This window comes from Platalea leucorodia (assembly GCF_965183815.1).
Source record: "Platalea leucorodia genome assembly, chromosome: 5".
In the NCBI taxonomy this organism is placed as follows: domain Eukaryota; kingdom Metazoa; phylum Chordata; class Aves; order Pelecaniformes; family Threskiornithidae; genus Platalea; species Platalea leucorodia.
In genome coordinates, this window is record NC_138827.1 from 88,998,231 (window position 1) to 89,019,720 (window position 21,490).

Below are 21,490 nucleotides of genomic sequence, written 5' to 3' on the forward strand. Positions count from 1 at the left end.
CCCCAGGGAGAACCTGAAACATGTAAGCATCTCCTGTGCTACAGCTGCAGCGGTCCAGGGGAGCACAGTGGCTGCAACGGTGTAACCATCCTCCCATCCGTGTATGCGTGCTTCCCTGGCAGAGGAGAGCTGAACATGGTACAGGCACCCAGAGACCGGCACTGCTACTGAAGCAACCTTCTCCAGTCCCATGCACATATCAGCTATAATCCCATATTATCCACGAATGGATCCATGACCGGGGATCACAATGTGTGATGGTCTTTCTCTGGACCTACACAAACACACAACCACCCAGTGTCTGCTGGCAAGAGACCCCCTCCATCCCAGCCTGATGCTTGGGTTGACTTCCATGCCCGCGTTGCCCCAGCAGCTTCCCTAAAGCCTTGCGGGACTTTTTTCCCATCACAGCAGGGGATGGAGATTTGCAGTCTGTCCTCTCCTCCCCGAGGTCAGTATTACGTGCATTTCTACACTGAGCCTCCTCCCAGCAGGCTCCTGCCGGGGCTGAGGTGCGCTCGCTAGGGAGGCTCCTTTCCATACTTCATGGATGTGTATGAAAAGGCAAAGCAGGAAAAATGCATTGGGTTGGTAAAGGGAAGAGAGGGGTGCGATATTTGCTTGAAGAGGGTAAACGACGGTTGCACAAGTGAGTAATTGAGATGCACAATCAGAAGCTGTGGAATTGTTTAACTTAAGAAGTTACCACTGATCAGCTGAGCTGCACTTTCTCCGGGGTTTTAAGCCAAAACATCTTATTCTTTAACTGGAGTAAATTAAGATAAGGCACCTGGTCCAGGAGCGCAACCCTGCTGACGTGCACTGAGCTGCTCCTCGGCACATCCCTCGGTGGAAGGGAAGAGGTCGCAAAATCATTTGAGGGGGATTGCAAAGTGCTGCGAAGAAATCAGCAGCAGTTCAGACCCTCCAGGACAGAGAAATGAATTGAGAATGGGCTGAAAGTGCTCAGAGCAAGCCTTCACGCTTGCCAGGAATCTCCTAACTACCTTTAATTGCTGGTATCAACTCCGGTCCTCCACCATAGGGGAGAGCCCAGCAAAATCATCTAAGTCAGCAATTACAGCCATTCCTCATTCTCCATCTGTGAAGCAATCCTGTGGCTTAGGACAACAGGGGACTTCGAGACAAAGGAGCTACAAGGGACAGACAATCTGAGGTGGTTCAATAAACAAACACCCCCTTGTCAACGCACCGCAGTCTCAGCCCTAAAGGACACACCAAAATCCAGCACAGAAGGAACCAAGAGACTGAGCAAGAGGATTATTTTCTTTTGCTCCTGTATTTCAGTGGGAATAACTGCCTTGGGATGCTCCTGTTGTTGAGCTTTTCACTTGCTGCAGTTGCATTCTGCAAAACTGTTGCCTTCTGCCATGCTGCTCCTGCAGCAGAGGGGTGGCCTGTGCTGGCACCCCCAAAGGTGCAAGACTTGGCACCAAGGCCAGTATTTGTGTATTTTCCAAGGAGAGTAGCAGAGGGTCAGAGCTGGGCAGCGAGTGCCTGGAGGCACGAGCCATTGCTGGAAGAAGACAACTTCCCCAAAAGGAGCTCTGTGCATCTGGCGATGGCTGGTGATGAGCCAGCAGCTGCAGCTCCATTTTGGCCTTCGTTCTTCATAACTTGAGAAACAGCACGAAGGTTTGGTACAACCCAGTCACAGGGTACGGAGAGGTGCTCTCTGGAGATGGAGTAGGCCAACGACCAGCCTCCTCTGGTCCAACCCTTGCTGCCTGGTGCTCCAGAAGGAAAGGAGACCTCCGGCCACGCAAGCAGCCCTTTGCATGAGTGTTGCACAGAATGACCTATTTCTGCATCTGCGGGATGTCCCTCTCCTCGGCCCCCACAAAGGGTTTTGCAAGGGCTGACCATTTTAAGCACGTGTCAGTGAAATCCAGCTCCCCAGCTCGGGTTGTCTAATACCACATTTGCAATGCCTCAGACTTCAGAGCTTTTCCAAACCCCTCAGGGCTGTAAGGCTAATTTAGGCCAGCAGCTGGAGTTTTATAAGGCACAGACAAGATAGTGCTCTATTCATTCTCTGTTCCCTTTCTTATAACCACAGGTACCTGGCACTGCTTGAGAAAAAACACGTGGGAAGTGCTCTGGGAAGAATCCAGGGTCAGTGGGCAAGGCTGGACCTTCCCTCGTACTGCTCTGACATGCAGCAGAGTCAAAAAAGACCCTGCCACCACAGGGGTGAGATGGTCCATCTGCAGCAGGGAGAGCGACCGCAGCTCCTCACTCCCAGCTGGGGCCCTGAATCTTGATGCAGAAGGGTCCCTGGGCTGGCACGGGCAGGGCTTGGTGGCAGCCAGGAGTGCCAGGGCAAAGGAGACACCAGCGAGGCTGCTGATGCTGTGAAGGGTCTGCAGCTAAACAAAACTATCACGTCTAAAACTTCCCAAAAAAATTGTCCAACTTGTTCTAGCTCAGTAACGAGCTGGAGAGTAAAAAGAGCAGATAAAATAATCCTCTTGCAGGAGGAGAGAGAGAGGATAGTTTAACTAGCAGTGCCTTATCCAGAAAGGCCAGAACCACTGGGTCCTGAATGCTGGTGCTCACGCACTGTAACACTCTCCATGTACTCCTCTGTCTGGGAACGTTTACACCAAAAGCCTCCCACAGGGAATCTGAACCTCCCGTGCTCTCCTGACTCCCTTGCACCCACCACAAGGTATCTGAGGACCTTTTACCTTGATGCTGAACACACAGCATCAAGGTAAAAGTCATACCTTAGGGGATCCGTTTCCCTAGCATAGAGCACAGCTTCACTACAGGTCTTTAAATTGCAATGGGCTATTATTCCCCCAGGATAACACAGAAGTGCTTGAGCTTTCAGGCTCCTTGGCCACTTCAAATTCAAGTTCTTTGTGTTTTGGTACCAGGCAGAGAGACTTGTGCAGTTCCCAGCTCCTCATCACCTTCCCAAACACTTCATCAGCCAAATTTCTACTGCCACGTATTTTAAAACCTCTGCAATTCTCTTAACAAGCCTCATAACACAGGCATCTTTTGAAGCCCTCGCTCCTTGAGTTATGTGACTTTGCACTAGACCATCAATTTGCAAAGAGCATATGGCTCTCTAGTTCGTAACGTCACAAGAACATCCTAAAACCATGATTTCCCAAAAGCTTTTAAAAGCTGACAGCAAAGACCAGAACCCCAAAAGATCAGCTGCCCGCTGGCCCCCCTGCCACTCAGACTGGTGCCTGTAGGACACAGCCAGACCACCATGCACCCTCTAATTAACACATGAAAACACAGCAGCCAGAGCAGGAATAAGAGCAAATCCTTTACAAGCAAAGGCTGCTGGAGCGAGGAGCTGTGTTGGATGATGAATCTACTTTAATATTTCTCCCCCAAAAAGAAATCCAACTTCCACTTATTCTAGGGCAAACTCAAAAGGTTTTATTTTAATTTTTTTTTTTTTAGCAAATTCTATCACATAAATGTTAACAAAAAACATCTGTACAATTGCCATGATACACTCAAAAGTGAAACAAATAAGATATAAATACAGATATGGATGTAACATGACAAAAGCGGAAAAAATAGAAAAAAATACATGCGCATGAACACGGTGCCAACAAAGTCATTTCTCATGGCTGGCATTTTTCAGAGCGGTTTTTACTTCCCATTTAAAACATTGTTAGCAACGTCCTGCTGTATTCTACGAAGGTCTATTTTTCTGTCCCTTAATATGTAATATTATGCTTGATAAATAAAGGGGTGGGGAGAAAAGGTTTTGATGACAAAGATGCGAGTTACGTTACTTATACAGGTTATTGGTAAGCTAGTAATAAGCAATAAAAAAGACAGTCTCGTATTGTATTGTAATCCAGGCAAGCACACATAGTGTACCTTAAGAAAGCCACATGCCTCGATATTTCTGCACTACATGAGAACTACAGTACGTAGACCTGTGGGGCGGATGGATCCGGTATTTGCCCATGGCCACGGAGCACGGGTGCGGCCAATGGCAGAAAAAACATCCACATCTGAGATTTCGGCAACCTTGCAGCCAGGAGCCGCTGTCTGCTGAGAGTTTTCTCCCATTCAGACTTTTAAAGCATGGTGGGCAAATAAAATACACTTTTTTTCCTTTTTTTTTTCTTTTTTTTTTTTTTTAAAGGTATGAAAAATTGAAGCCCTGCATAATGGGCAGCAAGAAAAAAAAGTAAAAGGCAGCTGCAGTAGGTGGCTACTGCCAGGAGAACGTGAACACAAGCTTCACCGGTGCGGTGAGGCACTGCCAGCATGCAGATCTTTCTCTGCAAGCATGCGTGGACACTGTGATTTGTAGCCAGAGAGACCTTTATGCTTGCTGAATACAAAACAAAATGATTGTACAGCTTGTTGAAGTCAGAACACCGGAGATCAGAGAGGTGACATTCAGAGCTAGCCCTTTGAGTACTTCAAAGGAAACACACCAAAAAAAAAAATCGGGTCATGTTCAACATACTAAACAACCTTACTATGTACATTATACGCAATGATTTATAAATACCTAAGCAGAATGCTCTCTACTGTATGCAGGTATAACATACTTCTAGAGTACTCAAAGGATGAACAGTCCTCGACTGACTCACATAACGAAATTAAGTAGCACGTTAATGAGCATCTGTTGACAAACAGAACAGAATCTGATTCAGAAAGTAAGGCCTGGTTCTACCATTTGCAGCCCCAAGTGTGCCAATAGTATCGGAAAACACAGGCTCGCCGCTGGAGTCGCAGCAGGTTGCAGGCGTCTGTTGAAGGACGAGCTGTTAACTCCGACCGTAGTGTCAGCGCGCGCGCTAGGGTCAGTTCAGGGACGTTACAGTGCGTTCACTCTCAGTGCATACTAACAGGATTTTATAAAATATATAAAATCATTTGAGAAGGAATTCAATTCCTGGAGATTTGCTACAGTGTGCCATACAAAAAAAAATAAAAATAAATCAACAAACAAACAGCAAACGGTGATGGACCAAGCTCCATCACAGCTGGGAGGGACTAAGCGTCATCTGGTCAGCTATGCTGACCTTCTGAACCCCACAACTGGAACAGAAGATGCTGAACTGAGATGGGTAGAAAGAGAGGCATAAATACTAAGCGGTTAGAGTACAAATTAAAAAAAAGGAAAAAACCAACAAAAAACCAAACCCACTACTAAAAACTCAAACAAGACAGCTAACTGCTGCCAACAGGTCGGCTGAATATTTCCTCAAAAGGGAAAATAAATTTTTGTTAAGCTAAAATAATTTGAATAATTCAAAAAATTAAAAAATTCTAACAAGCATACTGAAAGATGTTGAAAAGGAATGGTCCATGGAGCAGCCAATCCTCCTTCTAGTGAGGATGGCTTTTCTGAGCCTGCGGAAAGACCCTAGGGGAATCCCACCCACCAGGATAGCATGGTTTCTCCTGCCATGGGATTACTCATTGGGAAAGATGAGGGAACTAGCCCTGCAGCCAGCAGAAGCCTGGCACGTCCTGACAAACTCAGGAGCAGGTGACTTGCTCCGCTCCCACATCAGGAGGGAAGGGAACTGACAAGCTTTGCAGCCCAATCCTGCACAGTCCCCACCAGCCCCAACTCCTCCTGAGCTGGGGATTGGGAGGGGAGCTCCCAGCACAGCTCCTCAGGGCTGGGGCTGAGACACAGAGGGATGCACTGATGGAAAGGGAGGGCTACGGGGCTTTACCCTCCCCGCTGTGCTCCCCTGCGGCAGTACTGGAAACTCTCATGTTCTCAGTAGGCTACCAAGGTGTCCCTTCAGCTCTCCAAAGGGGAAATGGAAGAGGCTGGAGAGAGACCAAGGCACTGAGAGCAGCCAGGGAGCACACATCCATTACCACAGCTGCAGCCATGAGCTGCAGGTCCACCATCCTCTTGCATTGCTGGCACTGGGGGCAAAAACCCAGTTCTGATCCACTGCAGGTTTGGGGTGGGCATGCCCGTCAGCCAGGAACCAGCCCAGGGCCAAACACAGCACTAGCATCCTCCTGCTTCCCCTGGTTACAGGCAGAGGCAGGGGGAGCTCACCCTCTGCAAACAGGAGGGTCTCCCTTTGGGGAAGGGTGGTGCTGTGGGGGAATTTGACCACTGCTGGTTTGGCTCTGATTTGGTCTGTGTCATCGGATTTGCCCTGCTGCACCCTCATCCACAGCACCCTGCTGACACCAGTGCACAGCAAGGGCCCTCTGCACCCCTCCGAAATGCAGAGCACCCAGCAGGGCTGTGCATGGGGCTGGCCAGGATGAAGGAGGTTTCTAAAGGCAGCTAACAGCGCTGCAGGCTCTTCAGGCACAGCAGGGGAGCTGCGGCAGACCACCAGCACTGTCCCAGCTGGCCCAGCAGGTGCTTCCATGGGGTCTTTTTGTTCAGTTTCAGATGCACTTTCTGTCCTCTGGGATGAACATTTTGCCCAAAGCACAAAGGAGTTGTGGGGACAAAGCCATTCACCACCCAACACCAGTGGGTCAGGTCAGAGCAGCACATCAGCCTTTCGATGCTACAGACTTCAAGAAAAATGCAGCTAGCCTCACAAGGCAGCACTGAGATACAGCCCTGCCAGCTCCCACTGCCCACCCACAGATGCGCTCAGAGCCTAACCCAACACCCACCCACCTCATTCTAGTGTCCCATCGCAGGCATCGCTCCCAGAACTGGGTCTCAGGTTCCCTTCGTGGAATAACAAGTAATCTGAAGAGTCTTTTGAGTATATGAAAGAGCCGAATGGGTTGGGAGGGGGGAAATATTTACACAGTCAATGAAAGGAGCAAGAGCCCAGCTGTTCTGCACAGCACAGCTGGCTGGAGAGCAGTTACAGAGAAATCAGCCCATCAGAGGTCTGTTAGAAGAACTATGTACAAAATCTCAGATGTTTAAAAAGAACCTACTTTTTCGTTACTCACTTGATATCTCTCAGTATTAAAGCATCCGAGGCTGGAATCCCAGCCACATCTGCAAAGATCTCCCCACAGAGAGCCCTGCACGTTAGGCAAGCTGCAACAGGGAGTACAAAACAGGACCACAAGACTTGTAAGAAGAGGAGAACCTAGCCAGAACGGCTGCGGCCATGGGGAGAGAGCGGGTAACTAGCGCACAGAAACCAAAACTGGGTATGAACTAAGCCAACAAGATTTGTTTGACCTTTATGCGTGTCCACGTTCTTGGACTGTTCTGGAACACTAACCTAAACATATTTCTGAGATTTCAGCAGGCTATACAAATATGTTTAAGTATGGCTTTCTGTTGTTCACTTTTAATGAAGACTGCAACACAGACCTTGCTTCCTTTACATTCAATACCAGTAAAATTCTACATAAAAGCTTTTAAGGGACTAAAATACTGATTGCAATAAATATCTGCATGGCCTCCTTGAGCTGATGGAGCGCGCCAGTGAAGAGTAGCAGAAAGGTCTCTGAGAGGCACCGTTGATTGCTTCTAAGTCTACACATATGTCCACATATCTCCATTAACTGTGCGTTGAAACATCTGAAGAGGAACTGCTGTTGCTGTTGGTGGTCTGGGCCCTCTTTATGTACAAGTTTAGTAGCTTCATCTGAAAGAAACAAACAAACATCAGGAGAAGATGCCAGGAAAAACAGGCGGACAAAAATCAACTGCAAATCTTAAAACTCGCGTTCTGCGGTGAACTTGGTTTTGAGCTGACACTGAGCTCTCTGGAGGAAAAGCAGAAGCAAAGCTGAGTGTATTTCAGAACAGACAGAGGCAGGAGAGTATGCCTAGTCTCACTGAAGTTACAGATTTAATGGGATTTAGAAAAACCTCTTGCATTTCACTTTAGCAGCCATCAGTTCACAGACCTCAATCCTGCAGCCTGCTCTGAGCAAGCAGGATTCCCACAGAGGTCAGTGGGGCTGCAGGCACACTGGCGATCCAATAGCCATGGTCTCTCCTAGGAAACCCCCTGAACTCTCTCTCTCCATGCTTTATAAAATGCTCATTTTCAATGACATTTAAATATCTTCACTAACTTGGTACATCCAGCGAAACTGCAGCTGTTGTGACTATATGCTTCCTTCGCACGGGTTTGTTTTCTTTTTCTGCCTTACCACCTTAGCTCCAGATCCTGCAATGACTCATGCACACGTTTAACTTTAAACATGCAGGCAGTCTGCGTAAACCCAGAAGAATTACTCACATGTTTATAGTTAGTTGTGTGGTGGAGTAAGCCTGTGGCACCTAGGATACTGGGATAATAAAGCCTCTACAACATTTTATAGGGGGATTTCCTAACTGCCCAAATATAATGAGGTAAACCTCAGCACCCATAGCTGTCTCTTTCCAGAGCAATTTGGAGGCACAAGTAATTTGTTTAAGGACAAAGCAACTCAATTCAGAAATAAAATCCAAGTGTCGTCAGCCTCAGGTTGTTTTGGCCTACACCACACTTCCTACCCACAAAAGAAACTATTGCTTCAAAATAGCAGAACGAAGCCTTCTGAACTAAGTAGCTATTCACATGCAGAGATCTATTTCAGAAACAAAAATGCAGAATTCATCTTAAAATTGCAGAGAAATCTCAGGTATGATAACTTCAAACAGGAGAAAAAATCTTGTGATGGCTTCCTAAGCAGCTCTGAAAAGCAAGCAAACGCCACCCGCCTCAACACAAAATGCCAGCTCTTGGCTGAAGGACAGAGCTGAATTAAGGACTTGATTTCCCTTGCAGCATCAGGTCAGAATGTGAGTTTTGCTGCTAATCTGACTCCAGGGCACAAAATCCTTTGAAGGGTCATTTGAGCTTGCTGGTGTCCCAGGAGGAAAGGGACCAATCTGCCACGCTATTAAGAGTGAAGCTTTACCTGCATTTCTACCAGCCCTAATCACAACCTGCTGCTGAGAGGACCTGCTCTTCCACCCATCCCAGCCATGCATTCCCACCACACTTAGCACTAGATTACCTGTGCAGCCACAGAGCGGACTGAAAACTAATTAGTTTGTACTGCAGATCTGGTTTTCAGCTGATCCAGCTCACTGCACAGTCACCCCCGGATGCAATACCGAAGGGGCAAGGTAAACATGGCTGTAGTGGGAAGGACCCACTCGGTGGCAGCTTGCAGTTACACAGGATCAAACGCATCATGAAACCGATCCCTGAACCCCATCAAAACTTGCTTAGTGGGATTTCAAACGCTCACACTGCTCACAAGTGCTGTGCTGTTCTAGTGGTGTTTGGCAGGGTGAGACAGGATTTAACAGAGTACAGGGAACTTGACCCAGAGCTACCGTAAAGCCACTGGTCTTGCTGCTAGTAGTGCAAGCCATTCAGCTGGCTATTATCAAAACACCAGAGACACATTACTCTTGTACCTTGCTTCCTGTGAGTTGTGCGAGATGAGGTTTCAGTTCTTCTCCAATTACTGAATAAATTGCCACTAGGCAAAACACGCTAGCTTTACGGACGCTGCTCTCTGTATTATCATAACCCTAGGAAACAAGAAAAAAAAAAGGTCAGAAGTCAAACAGCACTCACCAACATCCTTCCAGAGCAATATACTAAAGAGCTGATGAACATTTTGCAAATGTGGCTGACCTAACAGATCAACAGAAAGGCCCTGCTTAACGTAACTGTTTGCAACCTGAATACTCAAAGAGCAATAGAATACAATCACCCAGTACATGCTATTTATTCCTTATATTATTAGTTATTACTATCACGTTGTAAGTTATTAATATCCTGTTATTTATAGCATTAAGTAACAACACATAGTTTCCCAACATGAGCTTAGGACTCTATCAAATATACACATTCCTCTGTCCAGTTCAGATAAGTATGTGCTATCCTGGTTGGCCCTCATGCTCCCAGCTTGCCTTCAGAGAAGTCCTTCCTGACCCAAATCTAACCCAGAGGAAACCAATTCTGCTCCTGAGAGCGAAGTTATAAATGGAGATGAATTTTGCAGCAAAATGGCCTAACGGTTATATCACTCAGGACACAAAAGCCAGAATCCTATTTTCTGAACAGATATTCTACCCAAATATCTATTTGGACAGAATAGCTCTATCCAGGCATTAGAAACTGCAAAAATCAGAGTCATCATGGATGTTTTCCAACTCTTTAAAAGCACTGGCCTTAAATACTGTGTATAACACATGTGCTAGTCCATTACATGAACTGCCTCTGTAATCTGAAGCTTTTTGATTACTTATCAGGTAGGAAATACCACAGAAAAGAACATGTTTAAAGACCCCTGTAGGTGTGCTGGATCTCTGGCAGCTTCAGGAGGGCTCGAACTAGCCACCAGGTCACTCAGCAGCTGGCAACATCAGTCCTGTACTCAGACAGTGATTCATCACTAAGCAGCCGTCCCATGAGAAACACAGACATTATCACTTCAGCCTGTGGGACGCAGGCTCCTCCGGATGCAGGGTGACCTCTGCCGGGAAAGCCAGGAGGAGGGATGCGGCACGGCTGGGGCTGCTGGGCTGCCTGCTAGCAGGGCTGACGTTCTAGCTGCAGGGCCAAAATACAGTCTGAAATGACAGTTTGCAATCCCAAAGAGCACTGAACTAGAAAAGCAGGGGACCTAGGTGAGCCCAGAGAAACATCAAGCTATTGAGGACTGAGGTGGAAAAAAGGCTGAGGAACACCCATGGAGACACAACCCACTGCTAGGAGAACTGCTAGGACGCAGGGCTCTCCCTGTGGGTCCCAATCCAAAGGCTCCTGAACTCATCAGGTGACTCCGCTTGAGCTCAAGTTTCCCTATGGGCTTGGCATTTTGCTCATGTGTGCATCCCAAATCGCTCCCGTGGAGGCAGGCAGATCCATGCGGTGTTGAGGCCTGAGAGGGCTGCGTCCCGGTGGGTGCTGGGCTGGTAGAGCCTGTCCCTTATGTACCAGCGGGACCGTCACTCCACCTCTCCATCTGCCAACTTGCTTGCAAGGCAGCGGCTGCTTCTTCTCCCAGCATTTAATAACACAGCCCAACAGTTAGAGCGTTCACTCAGGAGATGACACGGGCTCAAAGCTCTCTTCAGCCTGAGGGTATTGAGACGCAGCAATGGGAGAGTGCCTCGTGGCCCAGCTCTACCCTCCTGGCTCCAAGGGAGCCAGGGCTCCACATCAGGACCAGGGCAAGCACCACGACTTTCCCCAGCCAAGCCCTGTTCTTGCAGGGAGATTCCCATCTGCTCATGGGGATCCCGATCCGGCCTGCTGAGCTACACACTTGTGCTCATGCTGCTGCTGTCCAACGCTCCTTGCCTCTACCGCTCTGCCGATACTCTTGTAATCACACAGGTGATTCCCTCCTCACACAGTCCTTCAGCCAGAAGGATCCCAAAATACTTCCCAAAACATGAGGAGTAGATTCCTTTGATCACTATGATCACTGGCAGCTCCAAGATGAAAAATGGCAAACTAGGCTCCTTAAACCAAATCCGTTTTAAGACATGGAAGCAATTTAATAAAACAAATATAACTGCATTTTTAAAGGCATGCTGCTCCCAAACTTTTCTGGTGCATTGAAGCTCCACTGTTCAGACTGTTGTCTCCAACAATTATGGCTAAAAACTTTTTACAACAGAAGTTTAGATCAATACAGAATTGCCTGATTTCCAGAAGTTGAGATTTAAGAAAAGAATTGCAAGAGCTGACACTACAAAGTTGGGACAAATGCTAGGATGCACAAAGGGAATTTCTGACTCTGCTCTTGTCCTTCCAACTTTTTATGCTCACAATGGAAGCTTCTTTATCCCAGTTCTCCACTGAAGTCTTAACCACCCAAACATGTCTCCTCTTTCACATTGACTGATTTGTTCCTGTTGCAATCCCTCCCCAGTAAACACGCACACATTCTCTCTCCGCCCTCGCTGCTACCTCCCCTTATTTCCTTCTTGCTTGCAGCCTCATCCCAGCCGTTGGCACTGCCAGCTGCTTGTGCAGGGGAACAGAAGACAACACTGCTACAGCCAACGCTGAAAGCTAAATTCACAATGTAAGACTGAGCCTTAGCACTGGCAAAAGCACAGCTCCCCACCCTGCCTGCGAGGGTTATGAAAGAGGCTGAATGAAGTCAGCAAGTAGTTCAGTCCTGATTTCAGAGAGGAAAGAGGAAAGGACTAGCCTGCCTGCTGGGGTTCAAATTCAAGTGCAAAGTACAATCAAAGCATAGAACTGTTCAGTGGAATTAAAGGAGAGTGCAAGATGTATTGCTTGGGATGTACTGAGTCAGCATAAGATGTGGCTAGTTCCTGCTCTCAAATTTATTACATGGCTGCTACCAGCTTATTTAGGAGTCAGACCAAGGCATATAATTGTGGAACATACACGCAGGAATCTGAGTTTTCTTTTCCTTAACATTAAAAACATCAAAAGCTCACATATAAAAACTTAGAGGGATTAAAACTTTAATTTACCAAAATCTGGCCCCAGGGGGTCCATCGTTCTTTCTTAGGTCACAGACCTCACAAATTACTTAATGGTGGTTTGTGCTCAGGAGCATTTGTGACATGGGATTCTGTACCTGTAACAAGCCAGGAATGATATCGGGAAGGAGCTGATGCAACGATTCCTTGGAAATCCTCTCGATGACTTTCGTCTGCATTTTGATGGCAGCTAAGTTAATTGGATAATCTGCAGTCTGAATGATGGGGCAAAGCACCTTGATGCATTGCTCAGGGTGGATGGAACTCGCCAGGGTGGAAGCAGCTTCTTCTGCAGCTCTGACAACCTGGAATAAAAGCAGAGCAAAACCTTACATTAATGATGTCACACATCACAGCCAAAACCACCAGTGTGTACTAGGAATGACTGCCAGGAAATGCTTGGAGATGTTCATTAGGAGGCTCTATCGAGAGGCAATTGACTCCGAGAATTCATATCCTTCATCTCGAGTGACATCTTTGTTCCAGTCAATGATAAGATGTCCACCCTGCCTAATGTAACTGTGTCAAAGTTGTGGCTAGTTCGAAAAAGTCATCTGTCACCCAAGATAGATAGGCATTCCCTCCTAGGAGAAGCGAGAGGATGACATTTCTCCAGCCACTGTCAAAGAACCTAAACCTACCAGCTTAGACTTCACACAAAATTTCTCTCCTTAAACACTGTAATCATAGAATCATAGAATACCAGGTTGGAAGGGACCTCAAGGATCAGCTGGTCCAACCCTTCTTGGCAAAAGCATGGTCTAGACAAGATAGCCCAGCACCCCGTCCAGCTGAATCTTAGAAGTGTCCGATGTTGGGGAAAATGAATGATACCATTGCACCTTTTAATATGCATCTCACTTGCCGAGTGCTTGGGTGCCCAAGCTGCGACACCCATGCCTACACCCATGCCTACACAGATGTGTCTTGCCATTTCCCAGCTACGCTATGCTTTAATCAAACCCAGGCTACAGACACAAACAGGCTTTAGGCTGCCCCTGACCAGGCAGCTGTGCTCGCAGCACATCTAACCCATTAAGACAACACTGGGATCACTATAAAACACGTGAGGAAGAACAAGTGGAAACAATGGTAGCACACACCTTTTGCAACTAGCCCACACTGTAAAGCAGTCACACAAAACAAGGGAGATCCCAAATTCAATTCCTCTCTTAGCCTGAGGGAAGGCAAATCCACAACTTTCACACTCTTCCCCAGCAGGTAGGACAGATAGCCGAAAGAGGAAAGACCTGATTGTGGTCTCTGCTCCCATGAGAGTTCATTCATTTTACATTCTACAATAATTGGATAAAGAAACAGGATGGGAAGGCAGGTTCTTTTTTCAATTGTCTGTGCTAATTGCCAGGCAACAAAATGAAGCTTCCCCATGGCGGCACTCTTCCTGGCCACAAATCATGTGCCCTTTGCTCCCCATGTTCTTGTTTCAGTACAAAAGATGGAGGATGCTTTTGGTCATCTTTTCTCACTCCCCTCTTCTCAGGGCTTACTTTCAAGGGAGGGTAGATCCTGAGTGGACAGAGATGCCCCAATGGACAGACTTAAATCCAACACCTCAACTCTAAGAAGAAAGGAGCATTCACAAATCCTTGTGCTTAGGATGTCCCAGCTAGCCCCAGGCAGCCCCTAACTCTGAGCCCAGGAACACTAACGCAGCCTTTGAAGGCACCCCCTCTTTCCTGACTGTGCGGAAAGCTCAGATGCCTAGCACCAGTTCTCTAACTGATCCTAAGCTGAACTACCTGGGGTTGTCTGAAGTCGATACTTTGAAACCAGCACTAGGAAATCTGTCCCAGGCAATCTGCAAAAAAAGCAAGCAAATCAAACCACAGGTCTCCCATCACTTAGACTGAAACCATATTTGCTGGATTCTCCTTGTTCCCCTCTTCCACACACTGTCATGGTATCAAACTCCAGGATTTCTATTTGACTAAGGCAACCCATGGACGGATGTAGCTCTATCAAAGCCTCAAAAGAAGGCGAGCTTTCATTATTTTTAAGTAACTACTGTGGATAATGTGTGAACCATGAGTATTTGGAAGTCTATCTATCTCAGTCATTACTAGGACAAGAATGTCTCCCTGCCTGGACTACAAAACATTTTCCACAAAGGTTGAATTGATTTTTACGATAGCAGCAGTGAGTAGTGACCAGAACAGATCATCTCCATCCAGAAAGCCTGCTTCACCCACAGTTTTCACATCACTGCCACACCACTATCATTAATCTTCCACTCATGCTGACAGCTATGTCCCTGAAACAGGAATGGCCACAAGATACTTGTACACCCAGGAAATAACTAAACTCGTCCACTTGGCTCTTGGCATCTTCTAAAGCAAACTCAACAGCGAAAGTGATCTCAGACACTTCACACAGCACAAATACTGTATGCAGGCAAGGTACAGGCAAGATGGTGGAGCAGATCTGAGACCTTGATTGCTTCTGTATCAGCTGTCAAGCTGTTCCATCTAACTCAGGCCTTTCTCAGCAATTAATTATAATGTTAAAACATATTCCAAAAAGAATGGCAATCCACAATGTGGTCAGTATTCAAAAAATTTCATCCTGAAAGATCTGTGAATGAGTAACCAAGCAGAATAGCATGCTTGTTTTCCCACTTCCAGCAAGTTTTCCCTCTTCCAGCTATTTCTTTGCAAATTCCCCTTCAATTTCACACACGAGAAGTATGAAAGTTAATATTTCTACACATAAGCCAGTACTAGCTTAGAAGGAAGCACTATGTGATTTTGTTGGGAAAGGAGAGAAACACCTGAGTACTTAAGGGAAATGTAATGCCATGCTTTGGTACCACGGCATTGAATTGCTGGAGTGGATGAAGTCAGGAGCTCCCAGGAGGTCTCCTTGAAAGGAATTCACTTCTTGGCACTGCAGCTTTTGACGTTGGCTTTCCCAGTGCTGAAATACTGCTTCCATCAAGCTTTCCACAAACAATGCAGTGGACTTAGAGAGCCTAGATATCTTGTAATCAACAACATTTATGAGCAAGTCACTACCTAAAAAAACCCTAACTATAACTATTTGGACACAGGCAGCTCGGGATTTTGCTTTGCAACAACTCCAAATAGCATTAGTAAATGTTTTCACAGACACTCTGAGAAAGAAAAGCTTGAATATATCACAACTTACAAAATATTTTTTTTTTTTTTAAGCTTAAATCCTCCTGGTATCCTATTTGATAAGAAAGTAACAATATTTTAGTAGGCACCTACAGTCAGACTCTGATCTCAAATACACTACTGTAAACTTTGAACAGTACTGGAGTAGGCAAAAAAATCATTGAGTAATTCTATCCGTATTTCAGCTCCACATCCTGTGTGCATGAAGTTTACCATGCACATTAAGTTGCAGGTATGAGGCAAGTGTATGAGACAAAACCTTTTTTTAAAAGCCTATTACCAGTTCCAAGCACAAGGGGTTAAAACACAGCTGAAATTTTTCACAAAAGGAGCCAGGATTCAAATAGCAACAAAGGTCACACATATTTCGCGCATCGTAAGGTCAGCAAGAAAAGTTGTAAAGCTGCAGGATTTATTTATGCCCCTGCAAGTCCTCCTTTCAGCAAAGCTGGCCATTTCGAGCAAGGACCTGGCTGCCCTTGCACAGCACTTGGGTATTTCACATCACGTCCCCCTGAAGTGCCTTCCCTCTGAATACAGAAGGACGCATTACACATGTCCAGTAGGTTTCCTGCTGATATTAGCTTGTAAATGTGACAACACCAGGGAGACTTCCAAGTCTTCCGAGAGCACATCTGGCAGACAGCATCTGCATCTAAGCCACACTTCAGCAAACCCCTTAAGCATATGTTTAACTTTAATAACATGCTGAAGTCTCACTGACGTCAATGGGATTCGAGCGTGTGCTTACATGCTTGCTTGAATCAGAGCCTCTGCAGGTAACTAGCTCCTGGCTCCCTTGGAAAGGGCTGGCAGGGCACAGGGTGTAAGAAAGGGTAGGGCAATACCAGCTGAGAGTGAGCCAAAAAGGACGAGCTCATCCCTGCTGGCACAGACAGGCGAATGTCACCAGTCTGCAATGCAAGTACCAGTCCTGTCCAAAAGGTCTTTCCTTATGGCTTTGGCAGATTAAAACATTCAGCTACCCAAACTGACTCCACATCCCACGAGGGAAAGCACGGCTCTGAGTACTTCCACAGTGTGCTCAGAGTCCTGCTCACCTGCTAATGCCAGAGAAATCAGCAGCATTCCCACACAGAGGGAAGTGCATTATCACAAGATACAAACTGCCAGGTCATTTGGCAACAAGAACATGCCATTATAGCAGAGTTTAGCAAAGATATTTTGCCTTGAGGCACAACACTTGTGTCTTGCAAATTATACATACCACGCAATATCAAAAAAATCAAAAATCTTTTTTAATCAGGGCTTCAACCTGACCAGCAGAGTGAAACAATCTTAAAAGGAGTGGGAGAAATGAGCAAACAGCATCAAACAACAGGTCTTCCTCCCATCTTTGGAGGTAAGATCAACAGATACACACCGGGAAGTGACAGGAATGGCTCGTACTCACAGCAGACACCACAAGAAGTAGTGACTATGAAATGCCTCCTTCAAATTCAAGAAAAAGAAAGGGTGCTGTTCGCTACATGCTCACTGTCACAAGAGGATTAAAAATTAAACAAGTTAACTGAAGAAAAACCAAAGGCCAAAATACACAGAGAGGCAGGCAGAACCATTAGCATGGGAAGGCTGTCGGCTTCAGACCACTGGAAGGAGGGAGGACATCCTCAGGGAAGCATCATTGTATGCTTCCTTCTTGCTAGTCACTGTCAGGTAGGGTACCAAGTGAAGCAAACTTTTTGTCTGACCCAATATAATTATTCTCAGTGATCTCAGAAATATGAAAGAAAACTAGCAAAGTTGTCAAATGATGATGGTACCTGGAAGAAGCAAGTTCAAAAGGGTGGCTATGAAGCACTAGAGAAAGCCGGCAGACACTAAGCTGTGTGTAAGGTATGTCACAAACATGATTTTACCTCCCAGTAAAAGCTTAGAGCAAACTATGGCTTGGGATAGTTCGATATCATTCAACACAGGGCAGGTAGCCCAAGAATGCAGATCTAAAAGATAGCACTTTGCCTTAAAGAAGCAGGTTTTTCTCCTTTCTAAATGCTTACCTTACGCTCTACACGCTAGAGACTAGATTCAGCCTGACTTCTGCTGGCATAACATAAGCTGTGTTTGCTGGTGGGTTCCTTGGAAGCCATCTGCGGTGCATTAAGACCTTTCCAGTGAGTCTCCCAAAAGAGAGAAATGGTTATACTTCCACCCAGTTTGCTTTAAGGAAGGAACCATATTCACATGCACGAAGCCAGAGAGGTGTAGCACACAGGTAGGCTGTTCACCTCTAACAATGTCTTCCTTAATGCTTAAAGGAGTGAGCTTCAAAGTAACAGGTTAGGCCGTCCCAGGAATACGCACGTGAAATGCTTTCTGATTTCAATGGGAGGGGATATTGCTGATGTGCAGTATTAGGAAGAGCGTGATCAAGACAGCCACCTGTCACAAATCCCTTTCTGTTACTCGAAAAGCACATTGGCATCATCGACGTTCTACAAAATTTGCTGGACAAACTTTGGATGACAATTCCCACTGGTTTACCTGGTTCACAAAGCTCTGCAGCCAGGGGACCCTGTTCGCTTAAGACAGCCAGAACCAAGACTCCATCTCCTCCACATAATTTCTTCTGCTCAGCTATTACCCTCAGTGCATTACAGATGTTGCTTGCTGCCTGACGGCTGTGGTAATCTGCTCTTGGTCAATATGCAGCAGCTTTCTAAAAGGTTTCGATGGTTTCATTTCTGCTTTGAAGTGACACAAACTACTGTCAAATAAGGAAAGAAAAATGTATGTCCTGACTCACCTAAGGCAGAACATGCCAGTTTCATAGGCTACACAGGGCACCAGTGTAACATGCTGGGATCTCAGCAGAGCAGGACCTGTACACCTAGATGAGAGCTGTATGTAGGACCATAAGCTGGAGTACTTTGCCACGATTGCTAGTTGCACCGTCTCTGCAGAAACTCGTAGAGGATGAGGCAGTGTAGGTAAAACTCCACTGAAAACTTAGAGGCTTTGTATGCTATTGTGAAACACACAGAGCGCCAGTGAAGTTCATTAAGCAAAAGAACAAGGTTTTGCTTTCAGGCTTACAAAGCACGCAGCTATGTTTTTGAGCCAATTTTTGCCATCTAGAGGTGGATACTTAAAGCCTGCATAATCTAAGCTGGAGGGGATAGAGGCTTACCAATACCTAGCCAGGCAAACTCCCATCCCTGAAGGCTTTGCAGTCTGATCCAGACAGGAACAAACAATTAAGAACTTGGTTTCAAAGCAGGAAGGGGATGCAGCAATGGGGAGTGCTAAGCAGATGAAAAAACAATGTGATTTTTATAAGGGATTCAGAGGAGATGAAGTAGATTAGACTGCTTCTCCTGTGCACTAAATATTTCAAATATGTTGGGAATTAGAAAAGGCACATAAACATATACTATGAAACATCAACAACTGCCAAGCTGCAGTGCTTGGCAGCTTCCAGCATGGACTATATATCAATTAACCTTTAAGACTGTGATCATTTAGTGCTTTTCTTCTTTAGTGAGCTACATTTTGCAGAAACCTACACAGATCATACCATCAGAGGACAGCTGCAAATCATCTTATAAAGGTCAGAGGCCAGCCTAAAAGCACCTCAGCAAGACAGTAACAATTACCTACAGTAAATGGATAGCTGTGATTTCTTTTTTTTCACCCTCTTTTACAGGTTTACAACAAAGAATGTTACATTCAGTCATGCTTATGGACCTTCCAGATAATAAAAGACCAAAATTAGATATTTAAGACATGGCACAATATCCTTTCCATACACACAGAAAATACTCATCCACTAGGTCTATAGGCTTCGTGGCAGAGAAAAAGAGTGGCAGAGACAGAAGCAGGGAATAAGCTATCCTATGATTTTCACTGGTAAAGATGTTTTGTAACTATTTCCCAAGACAACGAACTATTTCTGTTTTAATATACTCAATAATAAGAACTTATACTCATTTTGCTGGTATAAATCTGAAGCAATGTCGTATCAATGGTATTGGGTCAGCAGGCAGCATCTCTCCTTAGTTATGAGTGAGTAACTACACTGGAACAAATGAGTTAATATTAACTAATTGGCAACAGAAAGATGGTTCTCTTCCAAATAACTCCAAACAAAGAGTGATAAAAATCAACAAGATTTAATACCATCCACAACTTCAATTATGTTCTAATGCTCCAAAAGTAAGTGAAAGGCATTTACACGTCAACCCCCATAAATATTTACAGTTATGACTGAAGCAGGCTTGACTCTTCACATCACCCCATTAAATCAACAGCATTGAATAGACTGTTATACTACAAACAGCATAAAAACAGGCTGAAGTTAAAAAAATGCAAACTAAGGATGGATCCCAACCCAAAGTCTTCTAGTCTGTAGCCTAGGGTTACATTAATTTTGAACCCCCGTTGAGGTCTGTGCTTTGCTAATCTTCTGCATTTGCATTCACAACAAGGCGCGACTCAGCATCCGACTCCATATACCAAGTTTTCCTCTCCTGTGTCCCTGGGAAGAGCTGTGCTGCTCTGCTGATCCTAAACCTTGCCTTCAGCAACAGAAGGCAGAAGAGTTCTACCCATGGCAAAGATTCAATTGTCTAAAGACTTCAGCTCGGACTTAGAAAAACAGCCAATTATCCAGGCATCCCAAGATATCCAACTATGCCAACACTGCTTTGATACTTCCAGTTACATAATCTGGAATAAAACCAGAGACCCTTTTGTTTCAGACTGAATCTTTAACTAGATATCGGCACTCAAACAGAGGAGGGGTGGTGGTATTTGCTAGGTGGTGAATACGTTGGTTATAATTTGTTATTTGATCCCTCCTGGTCATAATGAACAGCAGCAATATTGGAATTCGGGATGACAAACGAACCTTCTTTTTGTTTTCCAAAGAAATGGAGTAAAATGACTTCTTGGAGGTGGTACCCAAGATTAACAGTTCTGTACTGTTCTCCTCTTCAAACTCTTTCCTTTTTCCTTGATCACTTAAACTGATTCTCCATAGGCCATATGTAATAGAAAATGGGAGCAATAATTTAGGGAAATTAGTAGTCCCCAAGGTAAGTAAGAGTGAAACAGATACAGCTCATTCAAAACAGTCATCTTCTGCTGACTTATGCACCCTGTTGTGTGCCAAAGGATCTCAAACCATGAACCAGGATTACTCCTGTCTTCTAGTACAAGGCAGAAGCAGCCCAGAAACATAACAAACCCTGGAGTGAAAACCTATCAGAGCATTACTAGCACATCGATTAAGACCTTCCTAACCAAATTACATAGCAGCTTTCCTCAAAGTAGTTAACACAGTACAGAGGAAGATTTTATTTTATGTACTCTAAGGACGGTACACCACTGCCCTTAATATTGCTCTGATTTAGTGAAAAAGAAAACTGTAGAACAGACCACTGAGATCTTCCCTTGCCTTTCCTTCTTCAGCTATTTTTTGAAAGTGCCCTTCAATCACAAACTGGTGAATCTTCACTTAATCTGCTGCTCAGTGGGATCAAGCCAAAGGGCAGCTCCCCCACCCCTCCTGGAGAGAGCAGTGCTGCAAAGTCAGCACTGAGAGCAAGCTGGAGGGCCACCACAGGATGGGAATTTGTGACCTTCTGGCCCAGGGCTATGAGTTTGACCAACTGAGCCATGCCCAAATGGACTCTCAGTTAATTTTTCACAGACTTAACTGAATCAGCAAGCCTCAACTACAGGTAGAAATACCTAAAGCATATTCTCAAGTATATCTTTAGCCTGGCTCATGTAGATACCCAAGTGCAGGTTGGGAAACCTTTCTTAACTTCATGAATGCTGATATTCCCAAATGACTGACAGACATGATGCCTTTCATGGGCTGCATCATGGTTCTGAGAGCCTCATTTACACAGGGATCACAGGGATCAGAAAAAACACATACACAGAATGAAAAATCCAGCACTAG

General features: G+C 45.5%; 1 protein-coding gene across 3 annotated transcripts in view; it reads right to left on the bottom strand.

Moving 5' to 3' along the window:
- Positions 1 to 3,415: 3,415 nt before the first annotated feature.
- CLASP1 (cytoplasmic linker associated protein 1) overlaps positions 3,416 to 21,490 on the bottom strand; it is a 185,214-nt gene continuing 167,139 nt past the window's right edge. For all 3 annotated transcript variants that reach the window (XM_082312843.1, XM_082312842.1, XM_082312844.1), the window contains 3 exons: positions 12,502 to 12,708; positions 9,344 to 9,460; positions 3,416 to 7,568 (listed from right to left, as the gene is read on the bottom strand). In XM_082312843.1, coding sequence (XP_082168969.1) covers positions 7,482 to 7,568; positions 9,344 to 9,460; positions 12,502 to 12,708 — 411 coding nt within the window. In that variant the 3' untranslated portion in view covers positions 3,416 to 7,481. The remainder of the gene's footprint in view (positions 7,569 to 9,343; positions 9,461 to 12,501; positions 12,709 to 21,490) is intronic.